General features: G+C 48.0%; 3 protein-coding genes across 3 annotated transcripts; all 3 read left to right on the top strand.

Moving 5' to 3' along the window:
• The first annotated feature begins 3075 nt into the window (after positions 1-3075).
• LOC137915174 (zinc finger CCCH domain-containing protein 11A-like) lies at positions 3076-7310 on the top strand. The gene is made up of 16 exons (XM_068758620.1): positions 3076-3141; positions 3335-3456; positions 3561-3680; positions 3823-3956; positions 4049-4215; positions 4308-4373; positions 4458-4583; positions 4734-4793; positions 4892-4978; positions 5056-5115; positions 5205-5675; positions 5785-5843; positions 5919-6000; positions 6112-6266; positions 6369-6541; positions 7034-7310. Exons 2-16 carry the CDS (start codon positions 3403-3405, stop codon positions 7308-7310), a joined length of 2091 nt encoding a protein of 696 aa, XP_068614721.1. The 5' UTR covers positions 3076-3141; positions 3335-3402.
• A 1591-nt stretch (positions 7311-8901) lies between these two features.
• pigv (phosphatidylinositol glycan anchor biosynthesis, class V) lies at positions 8902-10744 on the top strand. The gene is made up of 3 exons (XM_068760489.1): positions 8902-8964; positions 9151-10317; positions 10404-10744. Exons 1-3 carry the CDS (start codon positions 8902-8904, stop codon positions 10665-10667), a joined length of 1494 nt encoding a protein of 497 aa, XP_068616590.1. The 3' UTR covers positions 10668-10744.
• Positions 10745-11651: 907 nt separating this feature from the next.
• Positions 11652-16766, top strand: zdhhc18a (zinc finger DHHC-type palmitoyltransferase 18a). Its single transcript, XM_068756811.1, has 9 exons — positions 11652-11890; positions 12004-12164; positions 12355-12504; positions 12849-12986; positions 13087-13138; positions 13268-13370; positions 13474-13586; positions 13699-13804; positions 15508-16766. Exons 1-9 carry the CDS (start codon positions 11652-11654, stop codon positions 15889-15891), a joined length of 1446 nt encoding a protein of 481 aa, XP_068612912.1. The 3' UTR covers positions 15892-16766.
• Positions 16767-21829: the final 5063 nt, after the last annotated feature.

Raw genomic sequence — 21829 nt, 5'->3', positions numbered from 1 at the left:
CGCCCTCCCCCCTTGTAGCCGGGCGCGCGTCCACACCTCTTCCGGGTTACTCGTGTGACTGACGCGAATGGCCATCTGCGCGCGCGATTTATTATCCAACAGGTATTTTTCTAAAACATTCACGCGCCACTCTTGCATATAATTAGCGCGACGCACGCCCCGGTGACGTCAGCATGTGATTGGATCTACAGCTGCAGCGCGGGCTGCTCGTCTGATCCCAGGTCAGATTGAGCTGCAGGCGTGTTGGCTCCGCTGTCCTGTTGTCCAGTTTGGGTTGTTTCTGGAAGGTAGGACTTTTATTTTACAGCTTAGTTTCACGTCGAGCTTGTGACTGCAATATAATTTAGGTATATTATTTTCTTATTTTTCCAAAGGTTGAAGAGGCGTGTGGGCCATTCCCCTAATTGTGGCTGCTGCTCTAGGTGGAAACTCCTCGGTTTCTAAGTGTTTTTGCTGCCTGTTATATTTAATTACTCTGTTTCTAATTGTGGTTAAACAGATACCCATTTTATATGTATGACAACCATTGTTCATGAGAATAAACTGTTTGAACCGGACCTGCTCTCTGCCATTGTGGAATGAATCGAACCTGTGTCCCTCCCTGGAGTAGGGACACGCACACCATTTGAGCTCAGGAGTGAGAATTCCTCCTAAATAATTCCCAGGAGTAAGATTCCCTGGGTGGCGCTGTCGCAACCAAAACACTCCACCGACCTGTCGCATTCGTCACCCAGAAACAACGCTTGTGTTTGCGGTTGTTGCATTAGCTAATTATTCTTATTGTGATAATCATTACTGGTACTAGAATGTTCCGGTTCTCGTGGCGTAGTGGGATTTCTCTGGGTTCTCCGGATTCCTTCCACCTCCAAAAACATGCATCTCAGGTGAATTGATTACTCCAAATTGTCTGTATTGACTCGTATTTGTGAAGAGAGCTGCTGATTGGTTGATATTATGGTACGCCAATCAGAAACAGAGCTGGGTGGGGCGGGGCGGGCTAATGCGTCGGCATAGTATGCCCCTAACAGCCGCCACCCGCTTCACCCATAGGATTCACAGCTGAGTAATATTTCGAATGCTACTACGGTGAAGGCGGATTATAACCTCGCTCTGCCTCTGATTGATTGGATTGGTTGAGTTGATTAGGTGTAGCCAATAAGAGTGATAAGAATCAGCCAATCAAATGTAGAGGGGGGCGGGTCTTAGTGTCACCATAGTAAGTTCCCGTCTGTGTCCATCCACCGTTTTGCTGCACAAGCTCGGATCAAGTCCTCCGCTACTCAATTTTCCTTTTTATTTCTAATCTGAAACTGGTAATTAACTACTGTATACTTTATTTAGCCTCTTAACGTGGTGTTAGAATACGAAACGTAAAATAATAGTGTATAAATATATATAAAATGAAGGAACAGCAGTCTTCAGGTTTCAGCAGTTGATTGGAGAAACTGTTGGTTCAGGTAGGTCTCTAAAATGTCGCGTTTAGTGAAATAACTGAATTGTGTTCGTGTTTTGTCCGGTAGCGCATGCGCCGTTACGCGTTGATGTTCTGAGAACAGCCGCTCGTTTTCTGGTCCGAGTAGAAATGAAGGTAGTTGGCATGCTAATGCTAATGCTAATGCTAATGCTGATGCTAATGCTGGCCGCTGTTTACCGCTCAGCTATAACAGTATAAGCACAGCCCGCGAGGCGAACGGCGTTGATTACCTCCTTATATTTGCACCTTTTCGGGCACATTAGGCCTCAATTACACGATTTACACAAGTTAATGTGTTGGAAGCAGTGGCGCTTTGGGCCGTGTTCTGTTGGGGAACTTTGGGTCCTGTCATCCATGTGGACGTTACCCCGTTACCCTAACCCCCGTTACCCTGACCCCGTTACCCTGACCCCTCCCGCCAGCCTAAACATTGTCTCTGACCAAGTGCACCCTTTAATGGAAGCGGTATTCCCTGACGGCAGTGGACTCCTGCAGCGGGAAAGGTCCAGAAATGGTTCCCCGGGTCCACGGATCCGAGTCCAGCGGAGCGTGCGTGGGCCGTGCTGGAGGGACGAGTCCGATCCGTGGCCGTCCCACCTGCGGCTTGCAGGACTTGAAGGATCTGCTGCTGACCGTCTTGGTGCCGGATCCCACAGCACCCCTTCAGGGTTCTGGTGGAGTCCAGGATCAGTGCAGTTATGGTGGCAGAAGGGGGGGGGGGGGTCTACATAACAGGCAGGCGGCTGATTGGTGCATATCGAGCATATCTTCAACCAGCACGGATTCATTTACGTGCTGCGTCGTCCATTCTCTCCGGCCGCCGTCGGATGAGAGCTCGATGTGGTGGCGCCGTCGGTTAACGCCGTCGGATGAGAGCTCGATGTGGTGGCGCCGTCGGATGGAAGTCTGAGTTCTGAATGCTGATCAGCAGCGTTTGATTCGTGCCTTCGTGTCCAGAGTCGTGATCCTGAGGGAAAGGGAACGAGCCGTTCTTCCGTGCTTCAGTTCTCAAATCCGTGACTTGTCGGTGAGGCAGTGAATCATGTCGCTGTTCTGACCCGGTTCTGATCTCCTCTTGCTTCATCAGTCGGCGTGCCTCATGTGTGTAACTGTCCGGTTGTCTCTTTGTAACCCTTTCAGTGCCACCTGGAGTGTTTTCTTTGTTCGTTTCTTAGGTGTAAATCCGTTCGCTTGGCCCCTTCTGGGAGTCTCTGGATGTGGAGAACGTGAAAACACGACGGGAGAAGATTTTTTTTTCCTTTCTCTTCTTCAAAATTGGCAATCGACGGCTGAGAATCTGTAGAAGCTCCAATGTCTTGCCTTTTCCCCTTTTGGGCTTCACTCCAATGCAACGTGTGCCGTTTGCCTCCGAGCCCGAGAAGAAGCTGAAGATATTTTTTGACCTACTTTCCCCCTTTTCTGCTATTTTTGCCTTTTTTTTTTTTTTTTTTGATCTTTTTTTTCTAGTCTGGCTGATAATGTTCTATTTGTTTCATTGATTACACCCATTAATAAAAAATAATAAAAACAAAAGTCTTCAAAGGACGCTCCCAGCGGCGCTTTACCTCTTATCTCACGGATCAAGTGTTCCTTCAGGACTCCAGACAGATACGGAGACCACCCACCCGGCAGTCCGCTTGAGGAAGACATCTTCTCGACCACCTCAGGTGAGCTCGGTTCCTAAACGAATCCTTCTGCGGCGGCTCATCTAAATCCTTCCCGACCCTCGCCTGCCTCGCGTGTCCCGTTGAGCGTTTTGAGGAATCCTCAAAACCTGCCACAAATCCGTGTTTTAAAAGACGACTGGGTGACGTCGTATCGGGGGTTCTGTCTAACACGTGGCTGCGTCTCTGATCTCAGGGTGAGTCCTGTTAGCCCCCCCCGAAGAGATCCATCTGCCGGTCAAAGGTCACAGCTCCATCGTCACCATGAGCAAGCGAGGAGACGACTGCTACTTCTTTTACTACTCTACCTGCACCAAAGTAAGTGCGGTTTGAACTCGCAGCCACATTTGCGTGCAGCTCGACCAGCCGCAGCGCCGGGCGTGTCGTGGGAAGCGTCCCTCAGTGTCCCGTTTGCCGCGCAGGGAGACGGCTGCCCGTTCCGACACTGCGAAGCGGCCGTGGGCTGCGAGGCCGTCTGCAGCCTGTGGAAGGAGGGACGCTGCTTCCGCACCACCTGCAAGTTCCGTCACATGGCGATCACGGTGAGCGGAAACGAAACGCCCGTTCTAGAGGAACGCCGAAAACCGCGTCTCCTTCAAGCTTTGCCCTTTCAAAGCAGCCGTAGAACGCGCTAGCAAAGCGGCGCGTCAAAGTAGTGAGCGCGGCTGCCTTTCATCCAAACAGAAGAGGCGAAAGGAGATCCTGTGTTACTGGGAGACGCAGGCGGACGGCTGCCGGAAGCCACGCTGTGCCTTCTTCCACCAAAAGCCCCGCTGCATCGAGGGCTTGTACGTCCCGGCCGATAAAACCAGTAAGGCGTTGTTTGTTGTTGCTAATTAACCCTTTAAATTCAAACACCGAAGGTTTGAGGCTGTGACAAACGACGTCTACGTAACTCTTCAGGTCAAAGACGAAATGCGGAACGGCCGAGCGAGGAACCGGCTCCCGCGACAACCACCCCCCCTCTCCCCACCGCACCCAATCCCCAGCTCCGAAGCGTCATCGAGGCCGAGTCTCAGGAGCCGGTCGCGAGTCCTACCCGCCCGCCAGTGGTGATCAATCCCGCGGACGAGGACGGTGAGACATCGCCACTCAATTATATTTTGGTCCTCATTTTCAAAAGGGCGTTTTCATTTTAACGTGAATGCCGGCGCCCCTTCTGTTTGCAGACCGGTTCTCGGAGGAGGGAGACGACGGCAAGTTCGGCATCTCTCCCAGGAAGCTGCATAAATCAGGTGATCCGGTGGTCGGAGATGAAACTGTGGTCGCCGTGCTCCTCCGGAGTCCTCTGCTCATTGGCTGCCGATGTTTCTGGACAGGTGGCTCGCTGAACTTTGGGTTAAGCACCCTGAAGGAGATCCGACTCCGGAAGGCGCCGAAGGCCAGCACGAAGAGACAGGGTTACCCGCTCCAGAACGCCAACTCGTCGTTTCGACCAAGAGACGGTAAAGACCGGAAACGTGATGGAATACAACCGCGTAAAACTTCTTAATAGTAAACGTCAAACTGCGAATTCAAATAAATGTACAGCAAAGTGACGGCGTCCCTTGTTCTCGCGTCATCCGGTTAAACTCGGGGATCCATTTGTCTTCCAGACGCTGCGAGACCGCGAGGCGGCGTGGCTGAAAGACTCGGAAGAAAGACGTCCGGCGCCGGTAAATTTGCCCCCGGTTCGGATTTCTTTGCGTCGCTAACGAAGATGATCTTGAGATGATATCTCGGAATAGAAGCTCATGAATTGTCGTTACTGCAGATGAGCAACGTGCGGAAGGCGTCCGTCTGAAGAGGAGTCTGTCGGAGCGTCTCGGCCGAGTCGTGGATCGAGGACCGCCTCAGAAAGGTGATCATCATCCTGATCGATGAGTTGACTCGATACTACAGGTTGTTGTTTTCATGGGTTTGGGGTTTGTTCTGCAGTTATGAAGACCATCAAGGAAAGACTTGGGTTTCCTCCGGGCTCTGTAGCCGCCCGCTCGGGTAAGAAGTACCGGCACGACGACATTTGCTTTTTTTCTCCTGGAAGACGTTATTAGTGCAAACCGGTGGTCTGCGTGTTTTTTCTCCAGCAGTTGAGACCAACACCGACTCAAAAAAGACAACCGAGCAGATTCTCATCAAAACTCTGGACGAGATCAAACTGGAAAAGGCGGCAAAGTCCCGTTCTCTGTCGAAAGGGGGCGGGCCTTCAGACGCGTCCGAAGCGGTCGGCAAAGACAAACCCACAAAGGGCGTCAAGCGGATCGTCAGAGATCAAGCCTCGACTTTCCCTCAGAGAAAGAAAGAAAGGCGAGAGGAAGTGAAGTGGGCCGAGCCCGCCGCAGAGAAGGACCCGGCTGGGGCTGGGACTGGGCCTGGTCCTGGTCCCGAGGCTGCGAACCCGGGAGAGGTCCGGGTCAAGACCCTGGAAGAGATCCGCAGGGAGAAGGCCGAAAGGTTGCCGGTTCAGCAGCCCTCAGAGGACCGAAGCAAGAAGAGCCCTGACGGCGAGGAGAACGAGCCTCGCCTGCCGCCGCTCCTCCTTAAACCGGCTCCCCGAGGTGAGGTCGCCGTTTCAGCCGTGTCGCCGGGAAGCTTCGGCACGACGACCCGATCCTCCCGGTGAATCTCGTGTTCGTAACGTGATTCCGTTTGTGTTGAATCTCGCAGCAGAGAAGGACGACGGGTCGACAGAGAAGCCGGTGAAACCTCAAACGGCGGCTCCTAAGGTAGGACCGAGCTGCGGCGCCGGTCGCTGTCGCGTTGACCCCCGGCCGGCGCTTGACTGCCCCTTCTCTCTTTAGTCCTCTCTTCCTGCAGCGGAGGCTAACGGGACGCCAAACAAGAGGCCCAAGAAATCCCCAGAGCACACGCCGGACACCAAAGGTACCGCCCCCTTTACCTTCACGCTTACGCTAACGAGCCGCGAGCCACTAAAGCGGAAGGCAGAACGCAACCGACGGGTTTCACACGCCAATCGAATCCCTTCTCTTTCAGCGAGGCCCAAGCTGAACGTGAAGCCGTCTGTCCTGAAGCCAGGCCAGAAGCGAAGGGGGGCGGGGCGATCTGCTGTCACTGCTGTGAAGCCCCTGAACACTGCCTCAGCAGGACTGGCGGAGCAACTGCAGGAGGCGCCGTGCGGAGACGTAGAAGTAGGTCAAAACGCGCTTCTCCTCATCGTTGGTGACGGCTGTCGTGAATATTCTGAAGGCGCCGTCGTGCTGTCGGTGACCTCCGGCCTCTTCTCTCGGCAGGTGTTCCGATCCATCGGTGCAGAGGCTCAGCTGAGCCCGGCCTTCCCCCACAGTCCCGTCGCCGCGTTGGACCTGAGCTCCAGCCCGCCGAGCGCCGAGCTCCAGACCAGCCCCGCGTTCAAGCAGAGCGTCATCGTTGCTGTCGCCAGGGAGACTGTCCCGGCCGTCCAAAGGTAAAGGTTCAAACACGCCGGCGGCTCGGCGAGGCTTCGTGCCACGTTTTAGCCTCTGGCTGCTCGCCCTCGGTGAAGTTTGCTTCGCCGCCACGGTTCGCATCTTAATTAGATGTTTTCAAAGGCGGCTCTCTTACTTCCTGCATGTGATTTCAGAATAGGATCAAAGGTTTCAAACGACTATTTACCCAAAACGTTTTGTTGCCTGCTTTAATACTTTAAGACGAGTTGCTAATTCTAATTCTACCGTTTCAGAGCCGTTTTAGATTTGAGGAGAAATGAGACGATCCCAGCCAAGTTTAGGGTTTCTTTTTCTTCTGTCATGAATGCACTTAGTAGATAAAAAAATAAATAAAAAATAAACTGCTGCTGGAGCAATTCCTGGGCACTGCCCATGTGTCCTTGAGCAAGGCACAGAACCTCCAGACTGGTCCCAGTGATGTATAGAGATCAACAAGGTATAATTGTTCTTCTTCTTCTTCTTCATCTCAGCCCGGTGCTGAAAACTCCGCCTCCCTTCAAGTCATGGAGAACGGGCGTGGCCGCATCCAGAACCGCATCCAGAACCGCATCCAGAACCAGCGCCGCATCCAGAACTGCCTCCAGCGCCGCCTCCAGCACCACCAGCGCCGCCGCCGCCGCCACTGTGGATTTCTTTGATGAGTTCATCAATGAATTCACAGATGAACATCTGCAGGACTGCGAAGTGGACCTTGATATCGGAGAGGACGACCTGCTCCGGCAGCTGTCGGAGATGATCGACAGCTGAGAGCTCAATGTGGGGGGGGGGGGGGTTTGGTCTGTGTTCTCACCCCATCCGGAAGCCTTCCCAAGAATGTGTTATTCAGAGTGACTTGTACAGTGACTCTGTACTGTACTGCTCTCCAGCGCAAAGCGTAAAACGTTTCACACAGAAGCGGACGATGGAGCGCTTCTCGAGTTACGAGGTCATTTTAGTTTAGTTTCAGGAAACTGCTTTTCCTCCCCTAAAGTATCAAAAACCGACAACACCCTTACCTCCTCGTATGAGTATGAGCACCCTTATGAAAAAAATCACCTTGTAGGACTGGTTTTCAACTTAAAATGCAGCTTTGCTGTGGTGTATATATATAATGTTGTACATTACACTTCCTTTCTCCGCGTCTGTCTCTTCAGTAATGGTTTATTCATATTTGTATTTCAGACTATGTAGCTAAGACATGTAAATTTTTCCTTTTGGCTCAATGAATGTCATTTATTCAGTATGAAATCTTTATACTATATGTTCCACGTGGTAAAATAAATGTACATTAAATCTTCGTAGGCTGTTTGATTCCTCTGCAGAAATGAATCTTAATGAACTCTTGTTTCGTTCGTCTGTCCGTCCGTCTGTTAGCGAGATAAGTTCTGGACAGATCTTGATGGAATGTTGGGAATGTTACCAGGATCAGATCATTTTGGTGATGATCCAGAGGAGATCCTGGATTATGGATCGGTTTGAAATTTTTGGTAACATTGCAGTCAGTGTGTGTTTCTCAATATCTCGTTTGATTACTGGCCGACGTTTAGGGGATTTGACACAGTCGTGTAGGGTGGGAACCTCCATCTCACCACCGAATCTCATTTGGATTGGATCCAGAATAACGATAGGATTTTTATTTATTTTTCAATTTTAACATTGAAAACTCCATTTAAGGGTTAAAAAATCTGCTAAAAATACACAAACTCTGATTCACTTTCACTTTTCATGGTTTGTCTAAAGATGCCAAGAACAATTTAGATTTTAGAACCTTTTTGTGATGCTCCAGGTCACCATGTGTATATGTAATTATGAGGGGAATAAGATGCTCGACCGAGCTCTGCCTGCTTTTCTAGTCTCGTTTGATGATTGTTTATCAAAATGAAAAATAGGACACGCCCCTTGAAAAAACAGTCCATAGTCGGGAACATAGCTCCGCCTACTGGGGAGAGAAGTACGTCCTGTCGCGTGAAGACGAATTTAGACGTTAAAACACAGAGCTATCAAAGCAGATGAACGACTAGAAAGCCCACGTCAACAAAATATAAGGTCTAATTTTTGCACTATTTAAGTAACTCTTCCTTTATCCATTTATTGGTCAAGATTCCAATGGGATTATGCGCTTTTATTTTGACATTTGGACGGTGACACCGGAAGTGAATGGTGTCCCGGAAGTTTGTGCTCGAGGAAGCGGCTGTGAGTCTAAAACCTCAGGCTTAATAACTACGAATGGCTACATCAGTGTATTCTAACCGGAACGCCCGGGGAACGTTTCCGGTTGACGTGAAGTAGCTCGTTTTAGCGCCGACGATGCTCGGGCCTGTCCGGACCGAACCGGCGTGTTTACAGTCTGTCCGTGACCATGGACGTCAGAGCAGTTCTGCGCTTTGCCACCATCACGAGGGGGCTGTCCCTGTTCTTACAGGTGCGTTTCAAGCAAGATCATTCTAATGGATTTACCGATTTATCAGGGTGTTAGCTCCCCTAATCTTTCAGTAAAATGGCGTCTATGAGCTAGCTAATAATAATTAAATCAGTAGAACACGTCATGTCTGTGCTAGCCACTGACACAACCGCCTGCATCCTCTCATGTTTATCTCATTCCTTCCAGGCTGTGTTCAACTCCCTCATCCCCGACCACGACGCTGATGTGTTCAGGCCCCCTCGGACAGCGGAGCGTCTGCGCCTGGACCCCGCGGTCGAGTGGTTGTTCGGCGGCCTCTCTCACTGGGACGCCGAGCATTTCCTCTTCGTCGCTGAGGGCGGCTACCTGTACGAGCACAACTTCGCCTTCTTCCCCCTCTTCCCCGTTATCGTGCGCGGCCTGGCGGAGACGCTGCTGCGGCCCCTGAGCGGCTGGCTGAGCGTCAGGGGCCGCCTGCTGCTGGCCGTGGCTCTGGGGAACAGCGCCCTCTTCCTGCTGAGCGCCGTGGCCCTGTATGCGCTGAGCAGAGCCGTTCTCCAGGACAGGCGCCTGGCTCTGCTCTCCAGCCTGCTGTACTGCGTCACGCCCGCCAATGTTTTCATGACCGCCGGATACTCGGAGAGCCTTTTTGCCGCGCTCACGTTCGGTGGTCTGTTCCTCCTGGAGAAGGGATTCACGCTGAGAGGCTGCCTGGCGCTGAGCATAGCCACGGCGGCACGCTCCAACGGGCTCGTCAACATCGGCTTTCTGCTCTATCTTCCATCGCTGCGCGCGATTTCACAGGTTCGTGCGTTTCGAACGACGACGAAGGGTTCTGGTAAAGTCTTCCGCTACGTCTGGGTCCTCACCCGCCTGCTGCTCACGTCCTCCTTCGGCGCTGCCGCCATAGCGCTTCCCTTCTGTGCGTTCCAGTACTACGGCTACAGGACATTCTGCACGCCGTCCATCTCCTTGGATCGTATCCCCTCTGCTCTCCTGTCGCTGGCCGAACGGAAGGGCTACCGTGTTCCGGATGAAAATGGGCCGCCACCGCTCTGGTGCATGAGGCCCCTCCCCCTGATTTATTCCCACATCCAGGATGTTTATTGGGATGTGGGCTTCCTGCGGTACTTTGAGCTGAAGCAGATACCGAACTTTATTTTGGCTCTGCCGATGGCTACTCTCGGCATAATGGCAGCTTACGCGTATTTTCAAGCAAACCGAGAACTATGTCTGAGACTCGGACTCTGGGAAACGAGTAAAAATAAAGGACTCGAGAAGCCCCCGCCAGGAATGTTCAACCCCAAAGTGTTTGTGTATGTTGTCCATTCAACAGTCCTGCTGGTGTTTGGAGCGTCGTGCATGCATGTGCAGGTTAGTGAGTTATCCTGATAGTCTTTCTTCTCTGGCTGAGAAGCTGTTATTTTCCACTAATTCCTGTTTGTCTTCTCCGTTTATAGGTTCTAACCCGGTTCATGGCCTCCTCGTCGCCTGTGCCCTTCTGGATAAGTGCACACCTGCTCCTCCTCAATGAGCCCCTTCTTCATCGAAGAAAAACATCGAACCCCAGCGTACAGACGCATTCCGGAAATGAGAACCCTGTAACTGCTTTGCTGCCACACTTCACAGCCTGTTCTACAACCACACAGTGCATCCTGGGATACTTCCTCTCCTACTGGGTACTCGGGCTTGCGCTTCATTGCAACGTCTTCCCCTGGACATGACTTTAAAGTTATCTCTTGTCTCTGTTTGTAAAATTATTGTATAACTTCTTTTTTTAATTCTTTCCTCGAATGCCTCATTTTTTTCCACATTCATCAGAAAATAACGGTTTTGACTGTTGCACACAACTTTACAGAAATTAATTATGCAGATTTCGTCTTGCAGTATTTAAGATATTTGATTTGCACAAAAATGTTCAATACTGAATTTTGGATTTGCCCCCCCCCCCCCCCCCCATGTGATACAGAGGGTGATCCTCCTTGGTGGAAGATTTGACATAATGTGCTGAGAAAGCTCCAGTTTTGGCTGAAAGTTATTAAAAACTAAAATAGATCACACTTATTATGCTAAATATAATGTGATGAATTAAAACGTTTAGGATTATTTTTTAATCATGTTCTCATACTGTGTCGTAAGAATTTAATTAGTTTGCTCGTTTTTACAAAAATAAAACATTTGCGAACGAAAGCAAACCGGCTCCTCCCCTCCCTGCTGCCGGCTGATCGACCAATCATCTCTTCGAGGATTTACACGTCACTGGCGGATCTCGACGCTTACGTCACCAGGAGCTGGTGACGTAGTTGATTGACGGCAGAGAGAGGAAAACCCAACACAAGAAGCTTGAGCCCGTCTGTTAAGTTAAATTTACGAACCTATTATCAGTATTTTGCGTAATTTAGCGACCGATGATTCCGGTTGAGCTTCTATCTCCTCCAGAATTAAACCAGCCGGTAAAACTCCGCAGAAGAATGCCTTCCTACGGCCACTAGCTAGCTACTTAGCTAGCTGCTTAGCTAGCTGCTTAGCTAGCTAGCATGCCATTCCGGGATGGACAGCTGTCACCGAGCGTGCTAAAGCATCCACGCGGAGCATCCGAACATTGAGAGGACCGTCTCTCGGAAACGTGGCGACAGTTTCGCGTCGTGCCTTCCAGCTCCCTCCGAACCGAACCGAACCGAACCGAACCGGGCCGGTGCTGTGACCAAATGAAGAACTGCGAGTACCAGCAGATCGACCCGCGGGCTCTGTCCGCGTCGCCCCCGTCCTCCTCCTCACGGAGCCCCGCCGGGGAGAGAGCCCGGCGGCCCCGGAGGAAGTGGCAAGTGTTTCCCGGGAGGAACCGGTTCTTCTGCGACGGGCGGCTCATCCTGTCCGGGCAGAGCGGCGTCCTGCCGCTGACTCTGGGGCTGATCGTGGTCACGTGTGGCCTTTTCTTTGTGTTTGAGTGAGTATCTGTCGCAGGGCTCCTGCGTTCTGAGGGTTAGGGCTGCGCCGTGATGAGAGCGTGAAGGCGCAGACTGAAGCTAACCGGTAAACCACCGGTTCCCCCCCCCTCAGCTGCCCGTTCCTGGTGAAGCACCTGACCGGCTTCATCCCCGTCATCGCTGGGCTGCTGTTCGTGTTCGTCATCACCGCCCTGCTGAGGACCAGCTTCACAGATCCGGGCATCTTACCCAGGGCGACTCCGGAGGAAGCAGCAGACATAGAGAGGCAGATAGGTGAGGACGTCCTGGAGCAGATGGGAGGGGGGGTGGGGGGGCTAAGCAGCTTACCCTCTTCTGTGGGTGACGAGCACCAAAGTCAGACTCCACTTTATTCGTGTTTATTCCCTCACCTTTGTGGATTTGCTGCGCTCCTTGGGCGGTGATCAAATCTCTGAGTCGTTCCTTTGCACTCCTCTGTTTTAAGATACCTCGGGATCCTCGTCGTATCGGCCCCCCCCACGGACCAGGGAGGTCGTCATCAACCAGCAGGTGGTGAAGCTCAAATACTGCTTCACGTGTAAAACATTCCGCCCCCCCCGGACGTCCCACTGCAGCTTGTGCGACAACTGCGTGGGTAAGGGTTCGACGTGAACTTGCTTCTTCACGCGCGTACGATACGCTTATCAGCTTAAATTGTAACTAATTGAGAGAGGGAGAGCAAATGCTGGTTGGCTGTAGAGGTTTCTTTAGACCCGTTTAGAAAATCAAGCTAAATTCACTTAACGTGAATGAATATCAGATTTCTTCTCTAGTCGGTTCGGTGTCTTTGTTTTTGTTTGATGGGGCCACATCTTTAAATATCTACATGTATAAATGTTCTATATCTGGTCGCCGTTCACCCCGGACTCTGAGGCCTCTGGTGTGTTCTAAATATTCTCGCCTCTCACATCTGTCCTGTTCGCTGTCTCGTCTCCTCAGAGCGGTTCGATCACCACTGCCCATGGGTGGGGAATTGTGTGGGCAAACGCAATTACCGCTTTTTCTACAGCTTCATCGTCTCGCTGTCGTTTCTGACGTCTTTCATCTTTGGCTGCGTCGTCACACACATCACCCTGCGTAAGTGCGTTCCCTCTGAATGAAGACACGAATGCATTGATTATAGATCCGTGTTGCTCCTGTCATGAGATCGTCTCCTGATTTATTTTATTCTCTTCAGGTTCTCAGGCGGGTAAAAGCCTTGTTCAAGCCATTCAGGAGAGCCCAGCGAGATATCCTTTGTACAGAGCAGGGCCTCGTGTAAACGGCATTATTGGGTAGAGGTTTTTGAGTTGCCTAATGTCTCCAATAATGGCTGATAGTTGTGATTACTGATTATCATGCCTTAATTTCTTCTGCACTGTGGTGGAGTTGGTCGTTTGTTTCTTCTCCATCTGGTCTATTCTGGGCCTCTCAGGCTTCCATACCTACTTGGTGGCCTCAAATCTCACGACCAACGAAGATGTAAGGACACGAACCCTTTTAGGCGTCGCACATTTGAGTTGATGATTATTGAAAGCGACTTGATGAATGAACTGATTGCTTATTTAATGTGTTTGCCGTGTAGATAAAGGGCTCCTGGTCGAGTAAAAGGGCTGCAGAGGAGTCTGGCAACCCGTACAGTCACAACAGTATCGTAACCAACTGCTGCGTGACGTTATGTGGTCCCATGCCTCCGAGGTGGGTGGCGAGCGTCATCATCGAACGTGCCGAGTCGGCGTTACGCTGATGATGGCGGGGGTTGCCATGACGTTAGGCGTGTCGAAACATGACCCTCTGTTGTGTTCTCTAGTCTGATTGACAGGAGAGGCTTCCTGCATATTGATGAGGCAAGCCCTGCCGTTTCTGCCTCGGAGATGCCGCCGCCTCCGTATGCGGCCAAGAATGATGCTCGCATGGTAGGATGAACCCGCCTGTGGCCCCTCCCTGACTGTTTCCTAGCCCCCCCCCCGTGCTGCTGTTAGGCTGCCCCACGTCTGCCTTCTCCACTTCCAGCTTCGTTCCCAGAATTGCCAATACTGCAGTACTTGGAAATACTGTCCTTTGTTGAGAATTTGTATATTTTATGTTATTAAGACACCAGCAAACGGAGGATAGTTTTATTAGAATTTATTTTATTTATGAGATGACCTATTATCATTCATTTTGAGGTCTCAGTTTTTCGGTGATGAACTACATACAGAATTCAAAGCCAAATATCAGCAGTAGAGATGGTGAGGACGGTTCTAACGGGAGCTGGTAGTCAACGGAAGCCTGCTGAAGGGATCATGTGTGCTGATAAATACGCCGCCATTTGTTGTTTGGGATCACCGAGCAGTTAAAAATGCAACAAAGTGGGCAGAGAGTTCTGAGTTTCTATTGGAGGGATTTACCCGGGTCGTTGTGAGACTGCTGCAGATCTTTCTGGCTTATTTTGTGACGGTGAACACAGTTTTACCTTTTTGATATTTAACTTGTTTTTTTTACGTTTGCTTACACTTTAGGAAATGAACTTGTTGCAGAGTCGACCTCCTTGTTTCTGTACTGTTGGCCTTTGTTGCATGTTGTTCAGGTGTTTATGCACACAAAGGAGTTTCTCCTCTAAGTAGGACATTCAAAGGGTGATGGATCATGTATGTAATTTAATTTATGAGCACTTTATCACGGATCATTCCTCATAAGCCATGAAGATGTTTCAGCATATCAAATATCTTGGTCCACATCAGTAACTTTGTTTTATCCTTGTCTTTTTACTTACCTAAAGTGTTTCTTTATGCTTTAAATAAAGCTTCATGTTTGAGTTTACTTCGACCCGTCTTTGCCACGTCTCAATGTGCAGATTTGAATGCGATCCGGTCACGTCCTCTCTCAGGTTGCGATTAAACCGACAGGTTGATTCATTATGAGCCTCCGTTTCCGTTGCTCCACATTCATTGATGGAGGACGGATCTGACTCTCAGTGATTGTGTCCATTCCACCCTGCCAGGGGGACAACTGTCAGGACTTTGCTTTGTCCTGTGCAGCCTGAAGGGCACTGCTGCGTGTGTACGGGTCGATGGTAAGACCAGCGCTGGAAGCCAATCGTGACGCTCCGCCTGCATTAACCACATTGTTGTTTCTAACCTCGTTCGTTTTTAGGTTTGGAATGATTCATCTGTAATGTGGTGGCGACTCCTGTGCGGTGACTGCTTTACTAGTGAACATGCATGTCCCGCTACCATCCATTCTCCTGCCATTAACACGCTGGTTTCTGTCACGTGGGGCGGGGGCTGCTTTTTCCGGGCTGATATTTTCACTGCAACACAAAGAAATCCACGATTCTGTCTCTCCCTTTGTGATTTCATCAGATCCAGAGGACACTAGGAGGGACTCGTCTTCTACTCACATGTCACTCTTTGCCATGTTGCACCCTCTGCATCTAACTGCCTTCTCCATTTGGTCATCTTGATAGTGCTACCGTCTGTGCTGTCCTTGCTTTTCAATGTGCTTGAGTGCTAAACTAATAATTTCAAGGCAATGTGTTGATTTAAAACGTTTTTTTTTTGTTTCTTATATAAAACTAAAACTGTTAATATGGCCGTCTCCCCCCCTTTGTCTTGACGTCTCCGTCTTTTCCTCACAGTGCACTCTGGGCACCAAGGATTTCCTGGAAAGGGTGGTCCACTTCGTTGACGTTAATGGCCTGTGCCTCCCTGGTACCCCAAAGACGACCCCTCTGGGGTTGGAAGTGACAAAGATGGCAGCGGCTTCCTCTGAACCGTCAGCTTCCGCTGGTTGCTCACGGCAACATGCCCACAGGCCCATGATTGCTCCGTGTCCCTTGCTGAGCCGGAGCAGCAGTCGGGACTCGTTGCACTCTGTCAATCCAGCCTTCCGTCTGGCTTCTCCTTCACCGTCACTGAGTCGACCCGCCTTGATTCTGGGCGACGCCCCCGACGTTGGCTTTGCCCCGCTAGCCATCAGAGAACAGAAGGAGCCGGCGTATACTGATCTACAAAGAAACTAGTGTTGTGTGTTGCCATTTGGTATCTTAAACTGTTAGTCTGATGTGATGCTAACGCATTAGCTGCTTTTTTATTTTTATTTTAAATGTTCAGTGAGTTTTACCTGTTGGTGTCCTGCTATACTGAGTACAGTATGTCTTAGTAATATTTGGAAGCACAATATAGTAATATTGTTTTTACAATGCCTCCTCACGTTCAACATAATCTCAAGCCATACATCAGAGTTTATGTTCTGTCTAATATTTTATGCAAACAGGGCTTTAAATCTGGGATTATATAAGAGAGACAGAAACTCAGATCCGTTGAACTCGCGCGCTACCCGTGTTGGGTGGCGTGATCCATTTCAGGGTTATCATCCTAACAGGGCTTGCCTTGTGGTCTTAATCTCAGGCACACTTTCATATTAATGTACGTTACATGATTGATCTCAGCAGGAGCCTCTTTGCAACCCTGTGTTGTATAAAATCAGTGCTTACAGCACAGAGTGTGTCCAGCAGAGTAATGGTTAATGAATGGTGATGAGGCTCCTTCAGCTTTATTTACAGCATGGAACTCCTCTCTGACGGTCGAGGACAATCTGAGTAGATAACAAGGCTTGGCTTGGACTCAGCCTGACCACCAGGGGTCAGACTATGTTAAGGATCTAAGCCTAGCTGGGGGAAAATGTTCGTTTTTGTCATGTTTTATTTATAATTTTGTGATCATCAAAGCTGTAGCTATGTTGTGAGGAATGATACTCGAGTCCCTTAGGCCTTGATGCAGACTGAATCATTAACTATCGGTTGTGAAGACGCTTACAAGCAGAGCTTGTATGAAAACACTTGTTTGTATTTTATAGGCTCCAACATTGGAACTGTAATTTTGTCAATTAAAGTAATCACTTTGGTTGCCCAGTTTTCATTTCTGCAAAGCTTTTTAAAAAAATATATATCCAGAATTTAAAACAGACCATGACCCATGTGGAAATATTGAGCAGGGGCGTGTTAATCCCATGTGGCTGGACAGGTGGGGAGCAAACCACGCATCTTCGTCACAAAGGGTTAAATCATCAGACAGTTCCATGAATAACTATAAAGCACAGTTTGTAAATTAAGCCACGAGGATGATTTTCAGTAACGCTGTCTCTATGACGGCGAGGGGGGGGGAACTTGGCTTCTTAGTATTGCTGATAATATCTGCCGTCTGTGTTCAGGATCATCCTTGATAATAATCCACTTTTCCTGTATTTACTGAAATTGAAAACTGGAGTTTAAAAGCCTAACAGGAAGTAAACAGCTGCAGTCTGACTGTGGTCAGCTGTCACTACAGCCAGAATGTAAGCTGCCGGATCTTTGGCGAGGTCAGAGGGTTCTGAAGAGGACGCATTGAATTCATTACCGGATATATCTTGTAAATGTGAGAGAAGCCAGTGAGCCACTAGTTAACAGCTGAATAGAGATTATGTTATCTGTTATAAATATAATAGGTTTGACCTTACAGAAGAATAGAATACAAGAAAAGAAAATCTGGCTGGATTCACTTTTTTCATGAAAAAAAATGAATGATGTTAATTGTTTCCTTAAATATCTGTTACATCGGGTTGACTTCAAAACACTCCTTGCTGTAACAGGCCACGCCTTCTGTTTATGTCAATAACATCAAACAGATGCTCAAACGGGCTAACACGTCATCAGGCCGTCGGTGTGTAACGGTGTGTGTTCGACTGAAGTGCTGACGTGCAGACTGAGACCTCACAGGCTGCTGAAGTGTCTGTCTGATGTCCCCCTTGTGCCTGGCCAACGACGTTATCTTTTTCATAGGCTTGTGAGCAGCACACAGTAAGGCAGCAATGACAGAGAGTCATCATTAAAATGAATAGATCCCGCCTCTTTTGACTTGGATCCCAGTACTGACTTCCACGCTCAGCTCCGGCTGTAATGTCCGGCTGTCCTGTGTGCAGCTGTGCGTCACGCTCTCCTCAGCACTCGCTGCTCCGATGGTCTGAGCAGATCGGAAGTGAAGTGTCTCTGTGATCTTTAGGAAGAAGAGTTCTAGGCCATGGCCTGTGAAACACAAAATAAGTAAAGGATGGATGTAACTTGTTAATTTCTAAGAGTTTGCAATCATTGCTATTACAACCAAATAGTCGGCCATTCTTGTGTCCTTGTGCATCTTAGCACTTTATGGTATTTGTCATTCTAACAAAGAGCAAAGTTAACTTTCCTTTGAAGCGTCGGCGTCCTTCATGGACTATGAGTTGTGGGTGAGAGTAGCTGTGTTTGGAGTTTGTGACATTGGATCACCTTTGTGTTTGACCAAGGCTGGTCTCGGCAGCGCGTAGAAACGCTGAGTACCTTTTAATACCCTGAGCTCACGAGAGATCTGTTGACGGCTGTCTATTTTTTGGGCGGTGTGTTTTGTTTGTTGTGTGATTCAGTGCAGGGTAACAGATCCAACGGTGTAGTTAATTACTCGTGTGTGTTTTTTGTATTTTAAGTTGCATTAACTGTTATTATACAATTTAATGAATCAACTGTAACTGTAACTTGTACCTCAGTAACTATTACTTACAAGTCTTACTATCTCTCAAAAATGGAAAAGGCTTGATTTGGATACATCCTGAGTATAAATTTGTATCCTGATTATCTCATTTCTGTTTCCACTGTCCCATATCTGCTACATTTTTTTTATTTTACTTCTTACAGGTAAGATAATATTACCGATAAACTAAATGAATACGTAGAAACGATGTGACATGCCAGTTGTGTACGATGAGTTGGAAAAGGCAAGCCATGGAAAGCTGAGTTTCAGGTTCCAGGTGGGTTTTTTTTGTTTTGTTTTAATCTTAAATAAATAATAATACTACATCTCAACTACCGATAGACGACCTGCTGTTGTTGTCGTGTTTGTTAAGAAACAGTGCGTTGATTTTGAAAATGAATTTTCATTTTAACACAATGAATCTTTGCAACATCAAAGATGAATTGGCTTCCTCACCAGACAGTGCATCAGTGTGCATATTTCTAAGTGACATAAACCATCCGGTCAACATCACCTCATGGCAGTTTCAGTTTCTAGCAGCACAGAAGACAAAAGCAGAGCGTTAACATTCTTAATGCTGAAAATAACGAGGCCTGCAGTTGCTTTGCAGCGTAACAAAAGACAACACCAGTGTGTTTGGAATGGGAGAATAACTACAACTTCAATACCATTTTTACTTTTTCACAGGTTACGAGAGGCTGTCAGCTCCATCCGCTTCCATGGCGGTGGGGGCTGTGTTGACCAGGGCAATAAGCCCTCGTTGGATAGCCCATAAGCAAACTGTAAGGGAGTGGTCAGAAAAGCATTAGTGTTGTAATAATTTGATCCCTCATTCTGTAACTCATTGTCCATGAAACCTAATCCGAGTATTTGGAATTACACTGTTGTCATTAGTAATAGTCATTATCTTGTATTAATGAAGATCCAGCCAGGAGCATTATTCCTTTGCACATGTAGATCATAGTTTACTTCTCATGCTATCCTTTCATTCACAGCCAGGTTAGGGTTACCGGTAATCTTTATTCAATTAAAAATTGAGGTATAAAATGTTGAGTTATCCCCCCCCCCAACCTAACCAGGTTATGTTGTAGTTGTGTTGTTGAGCTGGAGCCTATCCCAGCTGATATTCAGAAGGGTTACACCCTGGACAAGTCCCCAGTTCATAACAGGGCCACATGAAAGACCATGAAACGCCCATCACATGCACTTTAACGCTAATGGTTCACCTGTTTTGCATGTTAAAATACGTTTTCCTGTAGGAGACAGCTGTTTTGGATTGAGCCATTAAAACTACTTACCGGTAGAGTATAACAGTATGATGTAGCGACTTTTACTTCCGTTAAGTATCTGAACGAACCTTCCACCTCTGACTTTATTAGTATTATTTAATATATGAGCTCCTCATATATTGTAAGTCTGGGGTTAATTTCTAATGGCGGTTAGGTAATAACAAATGGAGGCCACTGAACTTCCTGCAGTTGGTCATGGCCCAGGTTGTTTTGCAGCAACGACAATAAAGTGAGACCGACAGATACAAAGTGCACACTGCGGTACTGAAGAGGCATGACTGGACATATAACTGGCAGCAGGCTGCAGAGTTCTGTATATTATGTTTTCCCTCGTTACTTGACATTTGTGCACAAGAAAGAAAAGTAGCCAACACACACACACACACACACAGAAGACTTTGGACCATGGGCTGAATGTAAAGTGGTTTCATGATCCTCGCTTGTTGATAAAAACTGTTCAGTATACAGATTCTCAGAGCAGCTTTTGGCTGTGTGTGCAACATGCCTGTTTTCATTTATTGCACTACATAAATCTTCAGCCATTCATCAGAAAACATTTCATCAATCATTCAAACTGTAGAAAAGAAAAAGGCAATTTTAGATTTGTCTAAAAGGCTTTTATGCACAGAATCTCCTGACACAAACTTGGAAATGATCTTAGAATTTTTGATGGTAAATTTATTAAGTGTATTTTTTTCTTCTTCTTTTGATAGCATGTGCAGTTTCACTAGCGGTTTGGATGAAACGTTATAGATTTAAAAACATGCTAAATATTAGTTTCCTCTCATTTCACTGCAGGAATCAAACAAATATTCCCGATGGTAGCGTTTGATATACGGCACCATGTCCAGATAAAACTGTTGGGCATGCCTGTTTTATGGTGGGCTCTGTTGACTCAGTGGTATCTACACATTATGGGCGGCTGCTATCTTGTTTCAACATCCCTGTAGATGGAAATACTTGATCCTCACGGAATAATACCCACAAAGAGATATTCATTTCTCAGCACCCAAGATGAAAGGTGGAGTAAATTGGCATTTCTTTTATTTTTCATCACCATTTGGAAATGTGCTTTGTAATCCTCCCATCAAAATGGAGATATGACCTCACATAATGTCAATTAAGATTCAGCTATTGAACCTAAGTTTAGGCATCCCAGACACACAGCAGGAGGTGACCGTGTTTTATTACCATATAATCCTGTAGTGGAATTAGCAACATTTGTTCTGTGTGTTTACCACAGGACAAAAAAAACAACGGGTCACGACAGTGATCAATAATCAACTACATCTGAAATTAATATAAGTTATATAATTGATTAACTATATTTAGCATGGTATTTTGCTTTTTAGGTTCTTTCTTGGCTGTCTATAATTAAACTTGCACGTGACACTCCACACAGCTACGGTAGGAGGTGAAGTGTTTTCCCCGTTTCCTCCCCTTTCAGGGCGTAACGTGAGTCTTACATAATACATAGCCTAATATTATGTTTGACCATTGAGCTTCAGAGCACTTCAGCTATTCAATAACATTCCTCCTCCAGAGATACCGTCATGGCTATCGCACAACTATTGACCTGTGCACCTCGCCGACATCAGTAGGAAATAATCACTCGTGCTTTTAGAATTTTGCAATGAAACGCAGGTCATGACTGTAGAGGCAGTAAAATGGTGATAAAACAGAACTGAACATAAAACCCTCAACATCTTTGTTAAGGCCGGTGTTAACTCAGAGCCTCTGGGAAACACAAGTACGATCATTAAATCTAAAATACAGTTTGTTTAATAAAACTCTCAACGTATCAAAACGCAACATTGACTTTTTCCACAAGTGAGTGTTTTTCCATTTCACGGTGTTTGCAGCGGATATGTGAGATGCCACTTGAATCTAGAGTGCATTCTGGTGTGTGCGTGTGTGTGTGTGTGTGTGTGTCACTCAGCCAAGCTCTACTACAATAAATCAAGCAGGCGCTGCACGGAGTCTGACGTCAGAGGCGCGGCTGCTTGCGTAACCTTGTCCCACCTTCCCAAAGATTTGCCATCGAGAGCAATCTGGAAAAGTAAATTTACTTCTCTTATCGTGCTTCTGTCAAAGGTAAGGCCCTGACGACCGGCCTGACTGGTCAGCTCAA

Source organism: Brachionichthys hirsutus, chromosome 3 (assembly GCF_040956055.1).
Source record: "Brachionichthys hirsutus isolate HB-005 chromosome 3, CSIRO-AGI_Bhir_v1, whole genome shotgun sequence".
Lineage (NCBI taxonomy): Eukaryota > Metazoa > Chordata > Actinopteri > Lophiiformes > Brachionichthyidae > Brachionichthys > Brachionichthys hirsutus.
Note: the sequence above shows the minus strand (reverse complement) of the source record. Positions and strands in the feature narration are given on the sequence as shown.

Coding starts and splice junctions, on each gene's coding strand:
- zdhhc18a (XM_068756811.1), top strand. CDS start 11,652: ATGAAGAACTGCGAGTACCAGCAGATCGACCCGCGGGCTCTGTCCGCG. Junction 12,505..12,848: donor CTTGTGCGACAACTGCGTGG/GTAAGGGTTCGA, acceptor TCGTCTCCTCAG/AGCGGTTCGATCACCACTGC. Junction 13,371..13,473: donor ATCTCACGACCAACGAAGAT/GTAAGGACACGA, acceptor TTTGCCGTGTAG/ATAAAGGGCTCCTGGTCGAG.
- pigv (XM_068760489.1), top strand. CDS start 8,902: ATGGACGTCAGAGCAGTTCTGCGCTTTGCCACCATCACGAGGGGGCTG. Junction 8,965..9,150: donor GGCTGTCCCTGTTCTTACAG/GTGCGTTTCAAG, acceptor CATTCCTTCCAG/GCTGTGTTCAACTCCCTCAT. Junction 10,318..10,403: donor CGTCGTGCATGCATGTGCAG/GTTAGTGAGTTA, acceptor CTCCGTTTATAG/GTTCTAACCCGGTTCATGGC.
- LOC137915174 (XM_068758620.1), top strand. CDS start 3,403: ATGAGCAAGCGAGGAGACGACTGCTACTTCTTTTACTACTCTACCTGC. Junction 3,957..4,048: donor GCCGATAAAACCAGTAAGGC/GTTGTTTGTTGT, acceptor TTCAGGTCAAAG/ACGAAATGCGGAACGGCCGA. Junction 6,001..6,111: donor GCACACGCCGGACACCAAAG/GTACCGCCCCCT, acceptor CTTCTCTTTCAG/CGAGGCCCAAGCTGAACGTG.